Source organism: Anopheles gambiae, chromosome 3 (genome assembly GCF_943734735.2).
Source record: "Anopheles gambiae chromosome 3, idAnoGambNW_F1_1, whole genome shotgun sequence".
Classification (NCBI taxonomy): Eukaryota; Metazoa; Arthropoda; class Insecta; order Diptera; family Culicidae; genus Anopheles; species Anopheles gambiae.
Genome location: NC_064602.1, coordinates 131465 through 154330, shown reverse-complemented (window position 1 = coordinate 154330; position 22866 = coordinate 131465). Strand labels below are relative to the sequence as shown.

Below are 22866 nucleotides of genomic sequence, written 5' to 3'. Positions count from 1 at the left end.
CCTGCTGATAGACACATCGTGTGGAAGGCTGCCGCTGCCACCTTATAGTCGGACAGGTTGTCGATGGTATCCTTCCAGAGGGCAAAGCACGTACCACGCTCGGCTAAAACGAACGACACCCTCGGTGTGCAGCGTGACCGTGTGCTGCCCTTGTCGTGTAGCAGCACAGGAATGCCAGTAAACACCAAGCGCCAGTCCTCCTTACCGACACGCTCGTACAGATTGGCCAACGATGAACTAACGTACACCTGTGATGAAAAAAAGGAAGCAAAGGATAACATGTGAACAAAAGGATCATATTTAGGCCAATCGCCGATTGTCGTTGGGGTAAAATGTTTGCAAATTATTATTCATCCTCCAAACACATGAAGCAGATTGATCTGTTGTTCGTGTTGAGGATTTTATTGGCAATTTATGTAGATCGACGGCGTGGGTTATCCGTTTCGAATGGCACCGCAGCAGCATATCTCAATAGTGGACACAGACTAGAGCTCATTTCTCTGTTGCTAAAGGAAGGGTTTCAAAGATCGGGAGATTCTTCTGCGAGTACATTCCTCCACAAGTTGCTTGATACGTGTCTTTTTACTTTTTTCATATTCGTTCGTTCATATGCTGCAAACTTGAACGACAAATGATTGGAAATGTTCCAGCATGATGGAGTGGTATCTTGTGCGTTTCTTTTACATCCAGCAAACAAACAGCTATCTGCTGGGGTTAAACTTTGCTGAAGTAAGGACGATTTCCCCATAAGGTACCCGACGAAAAGTTTATGCAAAATGTGTTTGATAAAGTTTGCTCATTTTGCCCTTTTATATGGTACTTTATTTGTACCTTATGCCTCCCACCACATGATCAAAGAACAATCCCCTCCAGTGGGTGTGTGTGAGTGAGCGATGGCTGCCGCATATTTAGACGTTTTCCGGATAATTTTACAGTGTAGTATACGCAGCCTCCGGGAACGTTATATCTCTACAGTAAATTTTCTCTGTCGCTCTACTGCTCGTATGAACATTTTGTGGCTTTTCGATGCTAATAAAGCGTATATTCTGTTGCGATACAAAAAACGGAACCGACCCCGGTAATGGCGCAAGAAGTTTTAGCGAGTTTTGTTTGTTGAAATTGTTATGATTCTTTAGTTAGTTGGTTCGCAGCTATGTTTTCTTTCCAACCCTACTTTTCGCGTAATCGAGCGGCTTTATTACCGCGTTGACTAAAAACAGTAATCAAATTAATAGCTCGTTCGTCTACTTTTATGGTGATCAATTAAAAATGAGCACATTGTTAAGAGTTCGTCTGATCTTAGCATTTGTTTAGTAAGTCAGTTTAGTGCCAAAGTTTATGTTGTAATAAGCGATATAATCAACCTACTAAAAAGGGTCACAACTGGGCACCTTTAAACCATCGGTTTTGAAACGATATTATCAAGATGCTTACAATGAAATCAAATGATCGTCATTTGAACCATGAAAACAGTGCACCAGTCAAGCTCTTTATCTCTGGTGTATGTGGTGATTCCCCAAAACTATAATCCAGCTGTTAATTGGTTCCCCAAAGGGGTGGTGTAAAATCATTGTCTCTTTTCTTCTTTAATTTTCCCGTTTTGCGAATCGCTATTATCTTTGTGTGGTGCAAATTTGAAGCTTCCCCTATAGCCGCTTTCTTACACGGCATATTCTGGCAGCCTGTGGCGAATCTTTTTCGGGCAATCCATGCTATTCATCGCTGGATCGATAACAAAAATAGTTGCTTGGAATCTTATGATAGACCGAGGGAAATATCGTGTTTTAACATACTTTTTCTATCGCTTTTTTATCCCAAGCCCTAGTGTTCTAATGGTTGTTATTGTGCATTTCTTACAACAAGAACCCGTGTTTACGATTTATTTTGTTAAATAACGATTATTATATCTAGCGAAGACTCGTGGTGTGTGAACGCAACAAAAAAAATGGCGAATCTTTTTTGACAATTATTTCTGGTGGAAGGAGAAAGATTCGCGAAGAAATATATGGCTTGTGAACGTACGTACCTTGCCACAATCAGCGAGAATCTTAAGGCTATCAGTTATCTGCCGAACTCCTGCTACTGAGCTGTCTTTGCCGCGTACTGTTTTTTGTAGTCTTAATGCATCGTACCATCTTCTCCAAGCACCTTCATACTCTATTGATCATAATTGACGCTGAAAGGCAAGGTTTGGTGGAGAAGGTCTAAAAAAACACCACTTTGGTCCTGCGTCAGCCGCCAGTAAAAATGCTTTAAAGTCACAAATCATCATTAACAGATGATAACTTTTCGATTTAAGATGTAAAATCACCTTTTCTTTGTTGTTCTCCAGAGGGATCGTCCAAGGAAAGGGGGGGGGGGGGCGTTTTAGTATGTTTCTGTGCGTGGAACGGCACTGTTTGACAATCTCTCTAGGACCGTTATTTGTCCTCCTGTCTGTACCGAATGTTGTTTTCTTGCTGTGCTTTCTGGCATCCTCATGTGTTGAAGGTGAAGGTAGTGTGGGGAGGGGGGGGGGGGAGGGTGGTTAGGTGGATGGCAGAGAGAAAGCACGAGTACCGTGGTATATTGGCCTGGTTTTGCGCCTCTCTTGGTTCTTTCTTTTGTGCTTCTCTCAGCATGGGTGCAAGTGTAAACGCCATAAAAAAGTATAAACATATTTCGCATTTAAGTAAATTTAACATATTTCGCATTTAAGTCCTCCCCTAGGGAACTAAACTCAGCTAAAGAGCATACAACACAACAGTAACAAACTGGTGCTAATCGGAGGAACCGGCGAAAAAAGCAAAGCACCGCACCCAATCATTGATGCAAACGATGTATCGCAGCAGTGGCAACAGTGGGAATATCAAAGTGGCCGAACTTTTTGCTGACTCTCCAGCATTTCTCCTTGAGCTTTGCGTAAAGGTTGAAACCTAGATCATGTATCCGTAACGTGCACGTGGTTCATCACCTTTCTCCCCTTTTCCCGGTCAGGGGGATAACGATGATCCTTTTTTTAGTGGAAAAAAACGTTGACACAATTTTTCCGTGATCTCTCATGTGATTAGAAATTCCAGGACGTGTATGTGACTCCCAAAAAAAAAACTACTGGCTGTCATTCGATCGTGATTATTTGTATAATGGTCGGTCTGCTTCTTTCGCTTGTCAAACTTCCATCAGAAGAGTTGGTAGTTCGTGACACTAAACTTTGGACACTTGATGCTTGAGTTTTCTTTCTTTTCAGTTCATTTCATTTTGATGCGTTACTGTATTGTAGCTGACAGACACGCTCTATTCTTGTTCGAAATTGCCCCACGTCCATAGCCTTCCGGAAACACGTGACCCGGATTCACCCGGTTTCCAACAACAAAATGACACTGACTCATGATGTGGCAATCATAATTGACATTAATTTTGCCGCCGGCTGAGAAAATTGAACACGCCTTCCCATATGGATCTACCTTCTGGAGAGTGGCGTGTTGGACGAACACGTCACACTAATGACTCACTATTGTTTATCTCTGTGTGTGTTCGCCAACGGCCAGGCCAAAAAGGGGTAATTGTTTGTTGACAACTGACCGCACACCGCTCCTTCTGGAGACTACGCTTACGGCCACAGCGATAAGCACACAGGCATACGTGCAATGGTGCAAAAGCTGAAGATGACAAACTGCTTTAAGGGTGATATGCTCTTTCGTACTGTAAACACATCAGCATTCTGGGCTTAAAATCTGCTCGAACGACAGTCATTGGTGCTGCAGAAAGTGTGAATATTTCATAGTGTATTTCAAGTGGACTGTTAGTCCCAGAAAAAAAATTAACTTAACTCTCTCATCTACTTCATCCCATTCCACGGAGGATAAACATTCTACAGCATGGATGGAAATCAAGCAACTTTATAGCAACACGCTTCATGCAAGAATGCCGGAGCTGGCAAGAATACGAAGATGTGTGCATTAACGTTCAATTATATAAGCACCTAGCCGGGTATGTTGTGGTCATTAATTTTATAATTAATTTTTTTTTTTTTGGAAAATCGAATTGATCCAACATTTTCAGAATGCCTAAAAAAACATGTTTTTTTAACACTGATCCAAAAATCAAAGTTTTAATTATGTTCAATTAAAAAAAACTATACAACTATAAAACAATAAAGTTATAACATAAAACAAGTATTGTTATGTTTATCATGGGAGCGGCTTTGTCGTATTGCTTATAGAAATATTGTTATGGTATAAACATAAAATATGTTTAAAAGATTAATAATATTCCCGTATAAAATGTATGGCCTACACGGGTAGGTCATAGAAGTATAGGTGCAGTTTTGGTTATTGATACGAAGGTTAAACAAAGAATTCATTGATTCCTCAAATGCACTCATGACGTAAATTCGATCTATCCGTGCAATCAGCACCATCAATTGAGTTTGTGTCTGCGTATATGCACACTTGCTGCAATTGGGGCCCTTCACGATATTAGTCAGTTTTTTGTATGGAGTTTGACAGTTGGAGGCTGAAATTATGTAAACACTCCATAAAAAACCACACACAAAACTAGAATGCAATTTTCAGTCTAGATTATTCTAGCCTCAAAGCTAGAATTAGATTCGAGTGCCTGCTCGAAAAATGGTAAAACAAGGTGTTGTTTACATTTATCCCAAGGTGCATTAAGAGATCTGGGGATGGAATCCAGAATCAAAGTGTGATCTTTTTATAACCAAATTTGAATATCACTTTTTCACAGGATGGATGAAAACATTTGTTCAAACAAGCTTTCTGGAGGCTTGACCAATACACAAAACACTCTTAAAATCTTCATTCAGAAGCAGAAGCGATAAAAATCAGCCTTCTAAATTCATACATCTTGGGATAAGCCCACCTGTATGTTATACCCACTCAGATAGCTGTTCGAAAACTGCTATAAAATGCAAACATCTGACAGGCTGAAATTTCAGCCTACCAACTTAAAACGGAAAGGACCCCATTATTGCCTCGACTTCGACCGACGGTGCTGACATCATCATACACTCTTCGACCACACTCTAATTGATGTATCGACGCCCTCAAACTCACCTCAGTGCCGAGTCCGCTGAAGAAGCTCTCGACCTGGGCCCGTTCGTAGTCGGTGATGACGCCGTTGTCCAGACTGATGAGGTCGTGCTTGGTGTACTCGAGATCGTCATCCTGCTCGTCCACGTCCTCCTGCGTGTAGCTCGAGTTGGGCGAAATCATGCCGCCCATATGTTGCTGTTGTTGATGCTGCTGCTGCTGCTCCTGTGACTGTTGGAGATGGTCGTGAGTCGAAAGAATCGAAGTACGGTGGTGTGGCTGATGGCGATGATGGTTGTGATGATGATGGTGATGCGGATTATGGAGAAGGTGGTGCTGATGGTTGTTGGGGTGGTGCAGCTGCATCGGATGTGACTGGGGGTCACTACCGTCCAGGGACCAGTCCTGCATTACCTCGCAGATCTCCGAGACGGAACCGTCCGAGCTATCTGATTTGCTGGACGAGCTGGATGGGCCACTATGGTCACTCACTGACTCCAACCGGTGCCGCTGGAGGTGTGTCATCTGTGTCAATGAAACAAAAAGAACAAGAAAATTAAAATTTTTATTCCTCCTCGCGGCAACACTCTTTTACTTGAAATCACATCAACAGCCGATTGCCCACTTCACGCAAATACGTGCACCATTTCGACCATTTCGGCTCACAAAGCAAACTGCAACTTACGACGAACGTACGTCGGTGAATACGGTCTGTCACTGTTTGCGCTGAGTTCTAGCAAGAGCTGTTAGCGATATACTAAAGATAAGGCTTTAACAGCGTGGTTCTAGCGGTGTGCTACGCATATGAGTATGTATTTGTAGAAAGTTTGCGAAAAATGTGCTAGAATTGAGTGCTTCTGGGCAGTGATTTATTTGATAAACATTTGATAAAGCATAAGGTCGTATGTTGGTAACATCAAGTAACATTAAATCTCTCCTCTGCTAAGTTTATTATCCTGATATAATTCAGGTTTCTTAATACTTTTTGGCAATAATGATTCATCTATCGAAGCAAATAATTAAAACGAAGTGTGCCAACCATTAGCGCAAATATTTTCGAAAATATACAGCCATGATTGTTAACGTTTAATGTTACCGTTGGACTGTTGGTTAGCTGATAAGAAAGTCCCCCCCTACGTGAGCTCAATTTCACCCTTTTTCCTCGTATTAAGCGTCAGCAGTTTGTTTATGTTATGAAGATAGCCTATAGAGGTGGGAAGGTAGACTACAACTTCGATTAGATAAATTTCTTTCTCCTGCAAGCGTTGCTGCCTTCATAAAGCACACTAAACCCTCTTCAACAGCACATGTCACCTATGTAAAGAAACGTTTTTGATTGACCGGATCCTAGCGTTTTACAATCTCAACTCTGTATTCAGCTCTGTTAAGTTTGAGTTGGCCTTTATTGTTTTTATTATAAGAATAGAATTTTGTTTTGTTATCATGATTGTTGATATATTCTCAAAGATTTCTGCTATTTAAATGGTATTATTTCTTTTGGTAAGGAAAACATTTGTTTTGCATCATTTCGCTGAAACGGAGAGCATAAACGAAGTAAAACAAAGTAAAAAAAGACTATCCCACGCAAACAGAAAAGACATCACTGGACGATTATCCTTCGTTAAAAGGATACCGAAATTACGTGAAGCGTATATTGTTTATCGTCCAGCGCGAACCAGAAAAGGGGTGAACGACATGAAAAGTAAAATGATTAATCAACTGAAACTGGGGTACCAACAACCCATCTTGTCTCGCGGACAAATAGTGCGGTTGGATATGGTTACTATCAACCCGGGGATTGCAAACGATGTCTGAAAAAACAACGAGCAACTCATCCACTGGCGCACTGGTCTAGCCATCGTACTTCGGTATTCTAGTGATGCTGACGGGAAGCTTTCAACCAACCGCACACGGTAGAGTCAACTATCCACAGCAGTACCTTTAAGTCATCAACCGCAAATTATTCCTCTCTTGGAGACCGCATTGAAGCAATCTAAGGAAAATTAACGAAGAATAAAAGAAGCGCTTGGTACACATCCACGGTACACGGTCAAAACATCTTGTTCCTCCTGTGACGCTTTTACATCATCATTTAAGTTCATGATGTTGAAACCCCATCCCCGTCTCCTGCGCTGCATTTTTGTGTGTTTGGCTCTCGTGCCATGAAACACAATTTTGAAGCGAGTTCAGGGTACTATAGTGCAGTCCTGGCACTTTTTGCTGCTTTCGCAACGTGTCATTATGTATACTTCCTGGTCCTTTTGCAGAGGAATTGCTTTCACATGACGAACGATTTTCATCCATCATGCCGGGTACTGCCATCCGTGGACGATATGGCCGGCAGTGTGCAGTTTCCCTTGTTTTCACGGAGGATCATGTGGTTATGGGAAAGGATGTAATAGCGGACGTTTTCTAATCAACATACTCTTTCGCAAACACGTTTTAATAAGGACAACAAATATTCGTTGCTTGGTGAGTTCTGATCCTCCTGATCCTTCTGAGAAATTCTTGTTTAGTGAATAAAACCGTAGAATTTTAGGTTTGTCGAATCAGAAAAGTAAATTTAAGTGATTTAATCGTTACGACACAGGAGTATATCTAATGTTTCAAAACACCGAATTTCATAGGTTAGTTTGTGTACATTTATGTTTTAATCATATTAAAAGTTATACTTAAAATTGCCCTAACCTTTGTAATACATTATCTGTCCCACATTGGAGCAAATTAAAAGTTAGCATTAATGTCATTACAACTCTGTGTTTTGCTCGGTGCTGCCACCGTACATACACATGTATGATGAACTAAACAAATGTTCATTTATCATTAATTAACGGAGAGAGGTTACAGCTTAACCATTTCGTGCTCGGCGCAGAGTTTGATCTAATGGAGCTACTCCCATCAGTGAGAGTCCATTCAGTTGCAAGGAAAATTTAATTCCTTGCTCCTCCAAGCTACCTTTAAAAGGCTGGTCTGTGTCGTAAACGCCAGTACGGTCCTATAAAAGGATATCGCAGAACCCCCGGGTGCGTTCGATTCCAAAGTCTCTAGTCTCAACAGACAGGCATAGGGTTGGAGTTCGTTTGTGTGAGTTGGTTTTACCATTTATTTGCATACGACAAATGAGCGCTCGGCACGACTTTTGAAAGGCTCTGATAAAGTTCGATGAGCTATTGTAAGTATACGCTAATGTAAGTAAAAATTGATTGCAAACGTGACCACGAAATGTTTAGCGCAGGCTGTCCAGAAATCGTCGCTTCTATGAAAGCGCTGAATCGGTCTGGGTGTCTGGAAAAAGAAAAAACAATCCTTAATGCAAGGTAACTATGCACAAAAACGCTGAGTATACTAGCGGAAGGCGCATGTGTGAGAGCAGAAGGAATGAAAGTGTGGAATAAGTTAATGAAATCAATGTCTCTCCGGTGGTCCAACTTGTGTGGTAAGATTGCACCTTTCGTAGGAAGTCAACGGTGCATTCGAGGTGAACAGAGGAGGCCTGTAAGATGGAGTGGTAAAGTAACTTATCTGGAATTCTTGAACGAAAAAGAGAAAAATCGGGCAAATAATGTATAACAGTCACTACCGGCTGATAATGGCCGCCGAGGAAAGTAAAAGCACGTTCCCAGCGAGACCACATCCTACGCAAATCGAAGCCGCTGATGTCGATCTCACTTGTGGGGTTGGATACTCGATGGGTTGGTGTGACCGGTTGGTTGATTCTGACTATTTTATATTTGTTCACTTACTGTCAGCGCCGTGTGCATGCTACTGGAAGCAGACAAACGTCCTGCAGTGAACGGAAGCTGCTGCTATCGTTCGTGTGCAGTCAGCTGCTCTGACTGGCATAAACCGGGTTATCGGTCTAGTCTAGTCTGTTTGTCTACGCTTCGGTTCAAAATGGAAATGCAATTCAATTACTTACGCGCAAACGACAGAATGTGGCATTCAGTGCGACACGTGCTGGTAGGGAAGGTTGGGGACGCATAAGTGTACAGTTTGGTTATTTTTTCCTATTGCCGTTTCCCGTTCGTGCGTGTTTTCTCCGTTTAGTACAGACAACATCCAAAGAAGTGTTCATGGATTTGTTTGTGATTGACTAATAACCTTATCGTGCTTTAATGAATCTAAATTTAAAACATGGTTTGTGAAGAACGGCCTGATAAGAGACATTAAGTTGGTATGCGATGCATGGTATGTTATTAGTAATAGATTGCACCTATTTTATCATGTTTTAATGAAAGCGTATGTATAACTGTTATGGTTTGATTAGCTCAATACATTTAAATAAAAGCACCTCACACACATTGTGCAACCAATTTTGGGAACTTTTTTTCTGCTTCCGGATAAAGTTTTCCACGCATAGCCAATAATTTAGCGAGCAACTAATTGGGTCGAAAGGGACTTCTGCAGAAGCTTGGGGAAAATCGAATATTACCGTTCAACCATTTACGACAAACTGCACAAACGCCTAATAGAATTGTTGGAGTATGTGACATAAAAAACAGGACTAAACTTTATTCGTTGGATCGCTGTCGCCCGTTGGCTCTCCCTCTGTGCTCTTGACCGAATGAATCCATCCATCAACCGATGTCGTTTGATGATATTTTAATTTTCGTCCGTTGCGCACATTATGGATACTGACGTGGCGCAAAAATCACATCACGTCATAAACCGATGACAGCGCGGATTATAAGCTCTCTCGATCGGCCATGCCCTCCCCTGGGGTCATTTTTACCACCATGTGTGTATTCTACTCTTGTGTCATCCCATGGGAGGGAGCAGTGTCATTTTTTTCGCCATGTGTGTATTCTACTCTTGTGTCTTACGTTTCGAGAACCGTTGACAGTACTTCTTTTCGCATCAGATACAGCTGCAGCACTGCTTCTGGTCTCCAACCGATCGAATGTTGTTAGTTTGCTGTTGGCGCTACTGAAGTGCTGGTTCAGGGTGCACCGAGCAGCACATACATTCGAGCATGTGGGGGCAAATTTAAATTATCATGATGCTGCTCGTACTCTCCGTGCATCTGCCTGTACAAGTTGTCTCTAGAGAGAGAGAGAGAGAGAGTGTGTGTATGTTTAGCGATGATATTTTGAAGTGTCGTCTATTAGTCACGTACACTAACGCTTCTCTATTTGTCTCGTGTGTATTTTATTTGCCATCTGAAACAGACAGATGGTACTTGCATAATGCCTGGAGAGTATATCCAATACAAGGCTTTCAGCCCCAAGGGAAAGACTGAAAGAACATCGCAGCAAAACCTGCACAAATATCGCGCTCTTTATTAAGATACATTACCGACGTTTTCAGGCGCACAAGTGCAGCGTGAAACGTTATCTACAAATTAAAATCATCATTTCCAAACTTCCGTGCAGCACGTATGCTGCTAGTGATCGTGATGTGTGTGTTTAAAGATGTGTTGCTTCCCAACAGCAATGGATAAAGTTATGTTGCGATACTTGCTGTCGAAAACTAAAGTCACACCTTCGAGTGGAAATTCATGTAGCTTGGAGATGTTGTCTCTTCCTTCAAACCGTTACATAAGCCGTAAAGGATCCACGAAGAAAAGGACTTCACTTGAGCTTTTGAAGATTGGCTTACAAAAAAGACAACTTTGCGACAGGGGTTGGGACAACCAAAACGGCAATAAAGAAGCCGTATGTCGTTATGCAAAAGGGAATTTGTCAAGCGACTCCGTCTTCAAACTTCACATCATCATCGTGAAATTTTGCTGTTTCTTTTCTTGCGTTTCTTAAAGGGTACTCCTTACTTACTAACTTATCTTAAAGGGTACTCCTAGATGGTGTTTTTTGGAAAGTTTTGAGTCTTGTCTTGCGCGCCCACCGCAAATGGAACTTGTGACACTTCGGGACACAATTGAAAAATGAAAATGAATCGATTTAGTTTTACAACACATAAAAACAGAGAAATGGGGAATGGAGAGTTCCGCGTCACGCACCGATACTGCGTCCAATAAATGGCACAAGGGCTTCAAAACCTTACCGCACCCTACATTACGATGTGGTAAAATTAATAACGCCAAAATATGGTAACTTGGCGAGAGAGGAAAAAAAATAACAACACGTGACCAAATTGCGTTGCCCACCGCCTAGTCAAGTGAGCAGTTTGTGTCTCCTAAGTGCCCTCGAGCGGGGGATAGCTGTCGTTGCAGCATCGCACAAGCTGTCTTATTTCCCCTCGCTGTCCTGTAAGCGTGCAACTAGACATCCCGCCAAAAAGCGTCGCGCCGTGAAGCCAAATTCTATGACATTCAAAGATATTCAATCTTGAAAATTAATATCATGTAACCAAGTTTTGGAGTACAGTCGTTGCCACCAAATTTTGGCTCTAAGGCAGCGGTCGGCAAAGTCCGGCCCGTGGGCCAAATGCGGCCCGCCACAACATTCAATCCGGCCCGCGTGTGTGAGGTGCTTTTATTTAAATGTATTGAGCTAATCAAACCGTAACAGTTGTACATACGCTTTCATTAAAACATGATAAAATAGGTGCAATCTATTAGTAATAACATACCAAACGATACGTACACAAATTACTGAAGATCTTTTCGTATACCATATTAAATCATCGTACTTTTTCAACTTTTAAATAAAGTACTATGGAATGACGGACCGTTCAGTATGTTCGAGCTCGAGGTCAATATCCCCGTAACTTTTGCATGATAATGTAAAAAACTTTAAAATTTTAAAGTGCAGTTTGTCGCTTGTGCTTTGTGAATTGTCGGAGCTGGTTTTAATTAAACTCTACAAGTTTCAATCAACCATGGTTTGTGGTTCGATTTGCACCGCCACCGTGTACCTGATAACGACTGTGACGAAAATATGCCATTTTCGGCTGGCTGTAGAAAAAAAACTAGGAAAGATAATTTCTTTACTTTTACATCTGTTGAAAGGGAATTATTTCAGATTACTTGCACAAATAAGTTAAAGACTTTGCGAATTGCCTTTCGTCAGTTATTAGGAATTTTCACCATGGTGGACGAAAACATGCATGATTTAAGTTCTACCTTCGATTTTCATCAATTCCTCCTAAGTTTTTGCTACAAAATTGTTAGAGTAGAGTTTTTGCATCACGTTACATTGAGTTTTTGCGTAATTGTTTGCCATTGCGCAGCCAGTGGATGCGATTTCTAATTCCTGATCTGTTTATTCATGTTTCCCAGGTACTATATTACTATATTACTGTTTGGTGGGTTGCATCGATATCCCGGTCCTGCTAACGCAGTAATGTAGCCACTTATCCTTCTGTCTTCATTTCAGCTTCTTTTGAAACCTCAAAAATGAACCTGGGCTTTCTTTCGATTATTTCATTAGTGCCTAATAGTGCCAAGATGTTGGCGACCAAAATGACTGAAAGTGCAATTAACGTTTTGTTAGTGCAGGTTAAGATAAACCCATGAAAAATCGACAATTGTTGTCCATTTTTTAATGTAACCGTTATGTAATATTAACATTATTTTAACACCACAATAAGACTATCGAAATGAAGGTCGAATACAAAATTTTATGATTTATATTTTTGTATATTATTTTTTTTTAAAGTAGGTATTATCAATTTTGAACCATACTTGGATGACACAATTATAGGAAAACAGCAATAATACCAATCGCATTGCTTGATATAATTAACCAATTATTTTGTTTCTAAAATTATATAATGTAATAATTAAACCACAATAATAGAAAAACCGCATTCTCCTGGCCCGCGGCTTTACATCATTTACTAAATTTGGCCCTTTGCCTCAAAAGTTTGCCGACCGCTGCTCTAAGGCATCAATTTTTGACAGTGCGCATCAATTTTTGCCTCTAAGGCAGGGGTCTCCAAACTACGACCCGCTGTCAAACTGTTGAAAAACATCTCGCAATCAATGTTGTAGACATTGGAAATTGACTCGGAAAACCCTGTATCGTGCTGTTCCAGCATAAAACTTCAGGAATAAGATCGAACATTGATAGTCCGCGCGAGGCGAGCATTTGCAGTTGAGATTTGCTTTCTTCGTTGCCTTTAGGAGGGATTACAACAATGTAAACGGCACGTTTAGATCCTCTCGTTCTCTTTCCTCTTGGAGAGATCCTCTTCGACGGTTTCTCCGCAAACAAACTGTAATAAAAGTGTAATTAAATTCATGCGCCAGACCGTAGTTGAAGTTTAATACAGTACGTTTCAGCGAAAGTACACCAACAGTCAGTGGCGGCAGGAGAGCACACACCTTCGATAAGGCGAATATCAGATGGTGTCGGTGTACTAAAATGTAATTAGCACACTTTATCCCGCGCAGCGACGAGCACTTTGTCCTGCTGCCCGCATTGGTATCACTGATTGGCAGCAGGGAAGATACCGAATGGTAAACGCTATGAAGTTTCAGCAAGGAAGCAGCAGTAAACTCTCAACAAGAAGACACAGAAGGTTTGTACCTTTTTGTAGGTTTGTAGCAGTGAGACAGCAAAGGGTACATTTTTAGTTATTCAACAAACAGCTTGTGGTACTTGAAAAGGGTGAGAATTTTGTTTTGCACAGATTTTCAATGGAGAAGCATGTAAATGCATCTTGGGAGGCAGAAGAGAAAAAGTAATGAAAAAATATAGCCACCGATTAATTGGCTACCATCGCATGCCAGAAATTGCACGTGAGTGTGGGTAGGTGTGGTATCAGTGTTAGAGGATGTCGCTTTGTGCTGTATGTTTTTCATTCTAACATTTATTTTATTACTAGCATTGAGAATACAATGTTTTCATGTCCTTGTTTGGGTCAAGCCGGTCTCATGGTACAGTCGTCAGCTCGTACGACTTAAGAACATGCCAGTCATGGGTTCAAGCCCCAACTAGACCGTGCCGCCATACGTAGGACTGACTATCCTGCTATGGGGGGTAATCCAAAAGTCACTGAAAGCTAAACCCCACAAGTGGTACAGGCAGGCCTTGACCGACAACGGTTGTTGAGCCAAAAGAAGTTTGGGTCATGCTCACGTCCTGAATACTAGTGAACTGATTTTTATAATGCGACATCCGAGAAAAAGTAAATTTTTATTTTTTAAGGTCGTTTGCATGATATTCGGATTTACTAGGCAAGTAATAGAAACAGATTAACTTCGAGTATGAGTTTAAACGTGATTAGCTTTATTTCTATTCTACTTTATCTAATCAGCCACTTTCTATCTTCTCATCTGGTATCGATTCGTACGGACAAATTCTAAATGTTCATCATACTTGTTATGGCCCAGCGTCTAGTGGTTTGAACACACGATATCATGCTTCTGATCCGACCTCCAATCTGTCCTAATAATGGACACTAATGGAAAAGATACTTCGTTCGTGAATAATTCTTGTACCACATTAGCATTGATTGATATGCCTTCCCATTCTCCCATTCCCCACGTGTCCAACGCAACACGCAGACACAAACTGGCTATACTACACCATGACTTGCTTCACTCTCCATCCACAACAGACGTAGTGGCATGACGTTGCTATGATGCAGAACAAACTCGCACAAAAAAGCATGAATCATGTCAAGGCTCTGATCGACCATTTCTATCTTCTTATCAGGGCGCGATAGTACAGGTATTCTCCGATATACGCTATTAATGCGGACCGGTGGCAATAGCGTATCTCGAATATTAGCGTATCTTGAATTTCGAGGTTTTCAGTGAAATTATAGCTACTTTTCGTATAATTTTGTTTGAAGTGGGAGGTTTTAGCCATTAAATTAGTTTTTTTTTTATCTGAGAAAATAGCTTATAGAGAAATCGAGTATGGCGTATATCGGGGAATACTTGTAGAGCTAACAAAAATTAGCCCGTCTATATTTTTTTTATCTCCGTTCTCCTTCCACCCCCATTCCCAGCTGAAATGGACATCAAACCCAAACAAGACTGACACATTTTGTGAGTTGACATTCGACCCCACGGTTCTAATTTACCCGATTTCCGCCACGACGATGTGTATTGGCTGCGTTCCCTCTGCACAAGAATAAACCGACCAAACGGGCAACCCGCCACACTCGATCTGCACCATCACTATCCTCAGTTTATTTGACCGCAAAACAATGTGCCACAATGACACAGTTCCCAGTGTGTATGCCTTCCCTCCATCCTCCCCCCCCCACCCCCCCCCCCCCTCCAAGCTCTTCCAGGGGATCGGCAAAACGGTAATAAATAGCAATGCACCGAATCGCACACAAAGAGGGAGTAAACCGTCTAGCGCAGTTGACCTGCAATCTTGTCTCGAGGTTGCAACCGTCAGCCACCGTCAGTCGCACTTTTCTTACGCCGGTGCTAACTGGGTGTGTGGCTTATATCCCCTGCCATTCTGGGATAATCTAGAAGTCGGGAATTGACCTGACCGACTTTTACCAGCGACGTGTTGTTATATAAAGCTCGGGCTCGGTTCCGTTTATCCATTCCTTTTGTTTGCTCTACGTTTCGATAGTTCCGTGGGAGTTTCTATAAATTAGCATATAATAAACCATTTTGCCACAGCCACAGATTACCCTGGCGGGTGCTCGCTGACGGGTGGTCTGGTTGGTACGTGTCGTGTACGTGATGCTGCCCTTGGGCGACCGATACCGGAAGCAGGTCAAGCTTTGCCACCCTTCAGGCTCATCGCACCTGTGCGAACCTGTAGAACATCATTGACAGTCGTCACTCGCAGGGAAATATGGAGAATCGGTTTGGACGGTACTTGGTTAGATATTTCTTGTCGGTATTTTTATGACCATTTATGACCACCCCTCGACTTTTGGCAGTGAGGCAAGGAAACTATCACGTTGCTTTGTATGGGTTGGGCTTGTCAAGCAGCGACTGGCACAAGCAGCAGACCGCTGTCTGTGCCTCACACATACCGGAAGCATTAACGTAGGACCTGTCGGAAATATTTATGGGGAACATTTTGCAAGGAAAGAGTGTAGGTGTGAATATAAGAGTGCCATTCGCAGGATTTACGTTTACTATCGTTATTAACAATATGTGTGTATGTCGTAACGTAGGGATGTCTCTGGCGGGTTGGGGGAATGTTTTATTGGCAATGCTGGGTTCTTTGTTCTGGAGTGCTGGGGCTGCGGCTTTGGAGCCACTCGGAAATGTTGATTTTCGTTCCATAACTTGAAATGTTGTTGGAAAGAAAAGCAAAACATTACCTAAAAATACAAAGAGTTTCAGCATGATTTAGTTTAACTTTAATGAAACCCTTGGATATTTGTGTCTCTTTGCACATATCCCTCAGAACTTACTCAATCTAATCGAAACTCCATTACAACGTGGCACACATTTTAGCACGTTCTAATGCATTTAAACAGTCAGCTGTCAGCGTAATTGCCACTGAAGTCTGCTTCTAGTCACTAAAACAGTATCGCTTCTTTCGCCGTGTCTTTGCAACCGGAATAAAGTCAAGCATAATCTCGACAAGGATAAACGGACTTCAAAAAGGGAGGATGATCGTGGACATGACACGCGTGCTGGTTTTGGCTAATGATAAAAGTTGTTCTCGTAACCGGGACAATATACGGTCGGACGTTTGTTGCCTTCCACAGCGTTTTATCACCACAGACCGGAGTATCTTTGAATTTGACTACCGTGTGCAGGAAGAAGCGGCAAAGGAACGAAGCCAATTATGGTGCAATGAGCTTTACCGAAAATCCACTGACCGAAGCCAAAGCCGCACCATGTTGGAAATGCCACACCATGGTGGCCAGTAGAGTGTGGAACAATACTGGAATGCTGCCACAACATATTAAACGGAAGTGTGCACGATGACTATCTATCCATTGGTGTAGTAGGGCAAAGATATTCTCCCTACCATGAAGGTAGTGCATGCCACATGAAAGCGTAATGTTTCTTGTGTAGCATGTTTATCGTACATTCGGTACGGTGAAATCGTACCTGGGAGTGTAGGTATACTGTAAATGACCAGCAGAACGTTAGCAAAGATATGTCACTTACTGGAGCTACGGACGCTACCGGAGACTATGGCTGGAATGTGTAATAACCTTTCACCGGCTGACAGGAGGATCTCGTGTGCCGCACAAGGGAAAAGCACACAAAGGCAAATGTCCGTAGGTAAATATCGTAAATTTATGCATCAATTGGATAACAACGGAATCATTGCCCTGATGAATTTGCCAAGATTATGAGTTGGGTCCATTAATGAGCTCCTAGGAGTAGTAAGCGTAGCCAGCATAGACAGGACTCACTTGGTCTCTGTACAAGTAATTGTCTACAGTATCACCAGTTTTGCTACGCCCAGTACAAGTTCGGAACGCACCGATTAGAACGTAACCTTGTTTGCGCAAGTGTGCTACACGTATGCGGCATTCGGATGCGTATGCTAATATTTGTGTGAATGGCTCGACCCATAGTGTGGTACAGTCAGATGGTGTATCGGTGGTGAATAATTTAGTGGTGGTTATATGAATTGGTTGTTTTTAATTGATTATTTCTTGTGCTATTGGGTTATTTTAAGGATACAGAAAAATGTGTGTAACGAGTTTACTCTAGCTAGTTGGCTTTAGTTTTCATTTCCTATGGGGAGGGGGGGGGGCTCTTTTATTCATAGTAGTATGTTTAAAAGTTTTAACAGAAAATAGTTTCGTCGATACTGAGGGAAATAATAAAACGTTCTAGAAAACTGCTAAAAAGGAACGGAAAAGGTTTAATTTTGGAGAGAGTTGTTTCTTCGTTCGCCTCAACACAAAATAGCATTTCTCCCAAAGATAGAATTATTATAGAAACAGTGTTCTGGGACGCAGGCAGGGTTCTGGGACGCAAAACAGTAATTATTTCCCGAATGTATCAATTTGTAAAACACAAATTCCAACCAAATTGGCAACGACGGAAGCAGACACTCAAATTACGTAAGTGTCTAATCTATGTCCGGAAGCTTTTCAGTTCCATAGCGTCCATAGACACTCGTCCCTTACATCACACAATCAAAACAGGTTTTTTGAGAACTGGAGAGGGGGACTGTTAGATATTTCAATCGTAACCAACAGCGAGCATTTTCGGCCAACACACAAAAATTCCCATAACCACTTTTAGTGTCTCCCATGCCCCCTGGGGGATACAGGAAGAATTGTGTTGAGTGTGAAAATTGAATAATCCCCGCTCTTTACGCTTGTGGTTCCCGGTTCCGATTCGTATCGAAATGTTCCGCATGCAATGGAGAGAAGAAAAAAGGTTTTATGCATACGACTTTTTTCTCTTTTTTTAGAAGCCATCGTCATCGATCCTCCGCTGCTTACTTTGAGCTAACTCTACACCACCTGCTATCATCGCTTGAAACAAAAGTAGATTCGGTGTGGCATTTATGGTGATTTCCAAATTATGTATCAACAGGAAAGAAACGTGAGATAGATACAATGGAACTGGTTTGGACGGATGAAATCCTCGGGCTCGCTATAGCAACTTTTACTTATCGGAAGCGATTGATCGGAAATGGAACCGTAAACAACTGTGGCGGTCAAACATAATGTGGTGATGGTATCGGTTTGGAACCAAAAGCGAAAGATTCACGCTTTTTTTGTTTTTTTTTGAGATTTTGAAACGTTCACGCTTAGATGCTTGACGTAACAAGTGAATATTTATATGTGGCGTTACAGCGTCGTTCGTTCGTCACAGCCCCGAGCAGCAGGCCAGGAATGGAAGAATGTCTTGGAAACCGATATTGCTTATTAGTTTACTACCTATTACTAGCTTTTTCCAAACCCATGCTGAATGAGAGACTTTCTTCAAAACTGTTTTTGTTTTGATTTGAGACAACATCTAACCATGCCATGAAGTCACACAGGCAAGAAGAAAAGAAATAGTCACGTACGACTGATTTCGATAGGAAACGGTGATACTGGAAATCGATACCGAAGGAAAAAGTCGATGATGTAGTAATCGGCGGTAGGGTCACCGTCGTCGGCAAAACAGTGAATTTTCTGTCGTAACCGATCACCGCCGTTTAATCTGAAAAAGAACCGGCTGGCGGCCCCCCTCTGGGTATTGAAGGGCGCGCGAAGACGATTGACCAAATGGTGTGCTAACAAATCTTTCGATGGATTTTATTGTCCACAATCAAAGAACCGTGGGGCCATACGATACGATGCGAGAGAGAAAAAGAGTGAAAGTCGGTCATTTCTTTAACGCACCTGACGTCCGCCCCTAAGGCGTTTCGTGTCTTGCACTGCATTCCATCACAGTTCCCATTCAGTCAGTACGCTTTCAAAAAATTAATCAACTGACATTTAACCAATGCATCTTGCCAAGGAATATAGCAGATTTTTGTACTTTTTCATAAATTGGGTTTACGGCAATAAGGTCAGCAGCACAACTACCTGGGAATGTTGTTAACTGGATCAGCTACAATGAATTAAATTGTTTTTCATGGTCTTGGATGGGTAAAAAGAGTCAGATTGGATGATGTTTTCTATTGTTTTTTCATACCTTTAACATTTTTCGGTTTCGTGGAGCTCGTGAGCAGCGTGGAGCTAAGCCCATAGGAAGTTGGAAAAAATCCAACAAAGGGGCCCTTCACGATGCTAGTTAGTTTTTGGTATGGAGTTTGGCAGTTGGAGGCTGAAATCATGTAAACACTCCACACAAAACCACACATAAAACTAGCCTGCAATTTTCAGTCTAGATTATTCTAGCCTAAAATCTAGAATTAGATTCGAGTGCCTGCTCGAAAAATGACAAAACAAGGTGGTGTTTACATATATCCCAAGGTGCATTAAAGAGATCTGGTGATGGAATCTAAAATCAAAGTGTATGTAGTCCAGGTGATCTCATAGCATATTTTTTTTATAACCAAATTTGAATATCACTTTTTGACAGGATGGGTGAAAACTTTTGTTCAAACAAACTTTCTTGAGGCTTGACGAACACTCAAAACAATCTTAAAATCTTCATTCAGAAGCAGAAGCAATAAAAATCAGCCTTCTAAATTCATACACCTTGGGATAAGCCCACCTGTATATTATACCCACTTAGATAGCTGCTCGAAAACTTCTATACAATGCAAACAGCTGACAGGCTGAAATTTCAGTCTATGAACTTAAAACGGAAAAGGCCCCAAAATTGGACCTGAACCAACCGTTGTCTGAAGGAAAAGTAATATTTTTTCATCCCGCGTACCAATTTCCACGTTCACTCAACCAGCACATCAGATCGGATTTCGATAAAAAGGTGGCAGTCTACAACTTTTTCTATGAACCCGTCAAATGTGTCAATGTTAGGGAATTGTTAATAGTCGGAAATTTGGAATCTTGCCGATAAAGACGCAATAAATTCATTGGATTGCACCAATGACACACACACACACTCTGGGGAAAGGTGAAATTGAATTCGATGGGCTTTGTTGGCCACCATGAACGAGATACAGTGTATGGTGAGAGTATCGAACTTGACGTCGGAAACGTTTGAATCTCACAGGGGTCTAAGGCAAGGTGTCGGAATCTCCTGCCTGCTCATCAACATTGTCCTGGAAGGTGTCATTCGAAGCGTGGGGGTAGACAACGGGGGGAATTCTAGAAGAAAGTCTAGTAAGTATTTTGGTTCGATATTGGTTTTGGTAGTATATTCCATATGAGCGGAAGTATTTCCGCCCCTTTGGAAACAGCTGATATGTTAACGTTCGCAAAAAAATATTTGTGGTTTTTTTCGGTAATATATTTTGTTTGCCCAAAAAAATAAGATCAAACCCATGGGCTGTAAAGACGGTTGTTTTATTTATGTCCTGAAAGTTAATTATTCAAAACGCTCCACATTAGCAACCTTTTCTTAATAATCGTATATACGTGCTCTTTGATCAAAGAATGCATCTCTCTTGCTGGCAACCGCATAGTTTAACTTTTCTACGCAGGAAAACGCTCGGTGCCTTCTTTTAGGGCCATCAAATCCCTTTTTCCTGTGCAGAGCACATAAAACTACGCTCAGAAAGATTTTCTTTAATTCTATCGTTGTTTTTTTGCATCTACCCTAGGTTAGATACCCCCAGAATACGATATTCATACGCCAGTGCAAGCAGTTGTTGTGTTGCGGATAAAAATCGTAACGTGAAATTGGCGCGAGTAGCAGCAGTGCGGTAGATCCATAACGCACCTGCTTAGTTTTAATTCCCATGTTTATCCGTGCCCCATGGACGACCAACCTTTGTTTTTGTTTTGTCTCGATCTCTCTTATTTGGCTACTCCTACAGCTCAACCCAATGCTAAAATGGCGGTGAACGATCGTGCGGGCAGACTAAAATCTCGAGTAATTATTAGAGAGGTAATTAATTAGCATTGTGCGTTTTTCCCTCTGCGCCAAGCGTAGCGGAGCAACTGCCGTGGTAATCAACGGGGGCACTGGCATTTGAAACAGGTGGGCAGAGAAATTGTGGTGGTGTTATTTAAGTCTCTCCTCCGCAGTGTACGGAGATGCTACCACTTTTTCCCCCGCAACGGTATAAAAAGTTTCTAAATATGAGACGTGCACCGAGATAAAGTTTTTTTTTCCGAACTAGTTCCGTACACTGAGCTTCCGACGAAGCTGTTTGAACTGTTGCTGCTGTTGATGGAGTGTTTTAGCAGTTGACCTTCAACGGCATGCTGCCAACGTATGCACTGTTCTATTTTTAATGGCTCACCGCTCGGTACGGAACCGTACCTAATTAGACATAATATTCCATACAAGGTTTGTCTAGGGCAGGTGTCTCCAAACTACGGCCCGAAGGCCGCATGCGGCTCTCGAGATCGTGTAATGTGGTCCGTGATGACTTTGTAAAGACTAAAACTAAAAGTTTAATATTTTGATTATTTTAATGATAAATTCATTGTTTATTTTTATAAGTTTAAAAAGGAGCTTCAATAATATGAAGCTGTACGATTTTGATATAGTCAGTTGATATTTTCTCAAAAAAAGGAAATTTTGATTTAAAAGGAGAACGATAAATATCGTTCGTCCATTAGCTAGGTAAAAAAAAAATAAAAAAGTTTAAAACACCTTTTTTATGCTCTAAAAATGCCTGATAACGTGAGGATAATTTCATTGCTCCTTTTATTCAAATTTTAATTATGATGATAGATGTGAGTAATGAAACATACCTCACAATTTTAAGGCATTTTCTCACCAGATATTGAACCGTTTATGACTTTAAACTTATGGTATCCTGAACATGGTTATAATTTAGATACTTAGATACGTATATAGGGGCCCTTTCCGTTTTAAGTTCATAGACAGAAAAGTCAGCCTGTCAGCTGTTTGCATTATATAGAAGTTTTCGAGCAGCTATCTAAGTGGGTATAATATACAGGTGGGCTTATCCCATGGTGTATGAATTTAGAAGGCTGATTTTTATCGCTTCTGCTTCTGAATGAAGATTTTAAGAGTGTTTTTAGTATTCGTCAAGCCTTAAGAAAGTTTGTTTGAACAAAAGTTTTCACCCATCCTGTCAAAAAGTGATATCCAAATTTGGTTATAAAAAAATATGCTATGAGATCACCTGAACTACATACACTTTGATTCTGGATTCCATCACCAGATCTCTTTAATGCACCTTGGGATAAATGTAAACACCACCAAGGTGTATGGATAATAGGAGGTGAAGTGCTTCAGAGCAAATTGACATTTCACGACTTGACATAACAATACTGGGGGCTCCGGTATTAAAATCGGGGAGGGCTGTAGGGGGGTATAGAAAATTGTATGCGATTTGACATAACAATACTCAATGATGGCGCCCGGAAAACGCGCTAACAATTCACCTCCTTAATAAAGACACCTTGAACACCACCTTGTTTTGCCATTTTTCGAGCAGGTACTCGAATCTAATTCTAGCTTTTAAACTAGAATAACCTAGACTGAAAA

At 41.4% G+C, this 22866-nt stretch overlaps 1 protein-coding gene across 11 annotated transcripts in view; it reads right to left on the bottom strand.

The window, feature by feature from the left end:
- Positions 1-22866, bottom strand: part of LOC1278228 (uncharacterized) — a 57622-nt gene that overhangs the window by 2077 nt on the left and 32679 nt on the right. For 4 of the 11 annotated variants that reach the window (XM_061653235.1, XM_061653238.1, XM_061653239.1 and 1 more), the window contains 2 exons: positions 5055-5555; positions 2-248 (listed from right to left, as the gene is read on the bottom strand). In XM_061653235.1, coding sequence (XP_061509219.1) covers positions 2-248; positions 5055-5555 — 748 coding nt within the window. Of the gene's footprint in view, position 1; positions 249-5054; positions 5556-5625; positions 7962-8246; positions 8316-22866 lie in introns of those variants that run through there. The other 7 variants (XM_061653236.1, XM_061653240.1, XM_061653237.1 and 4 more) reach the window with 5 other exon arrangements.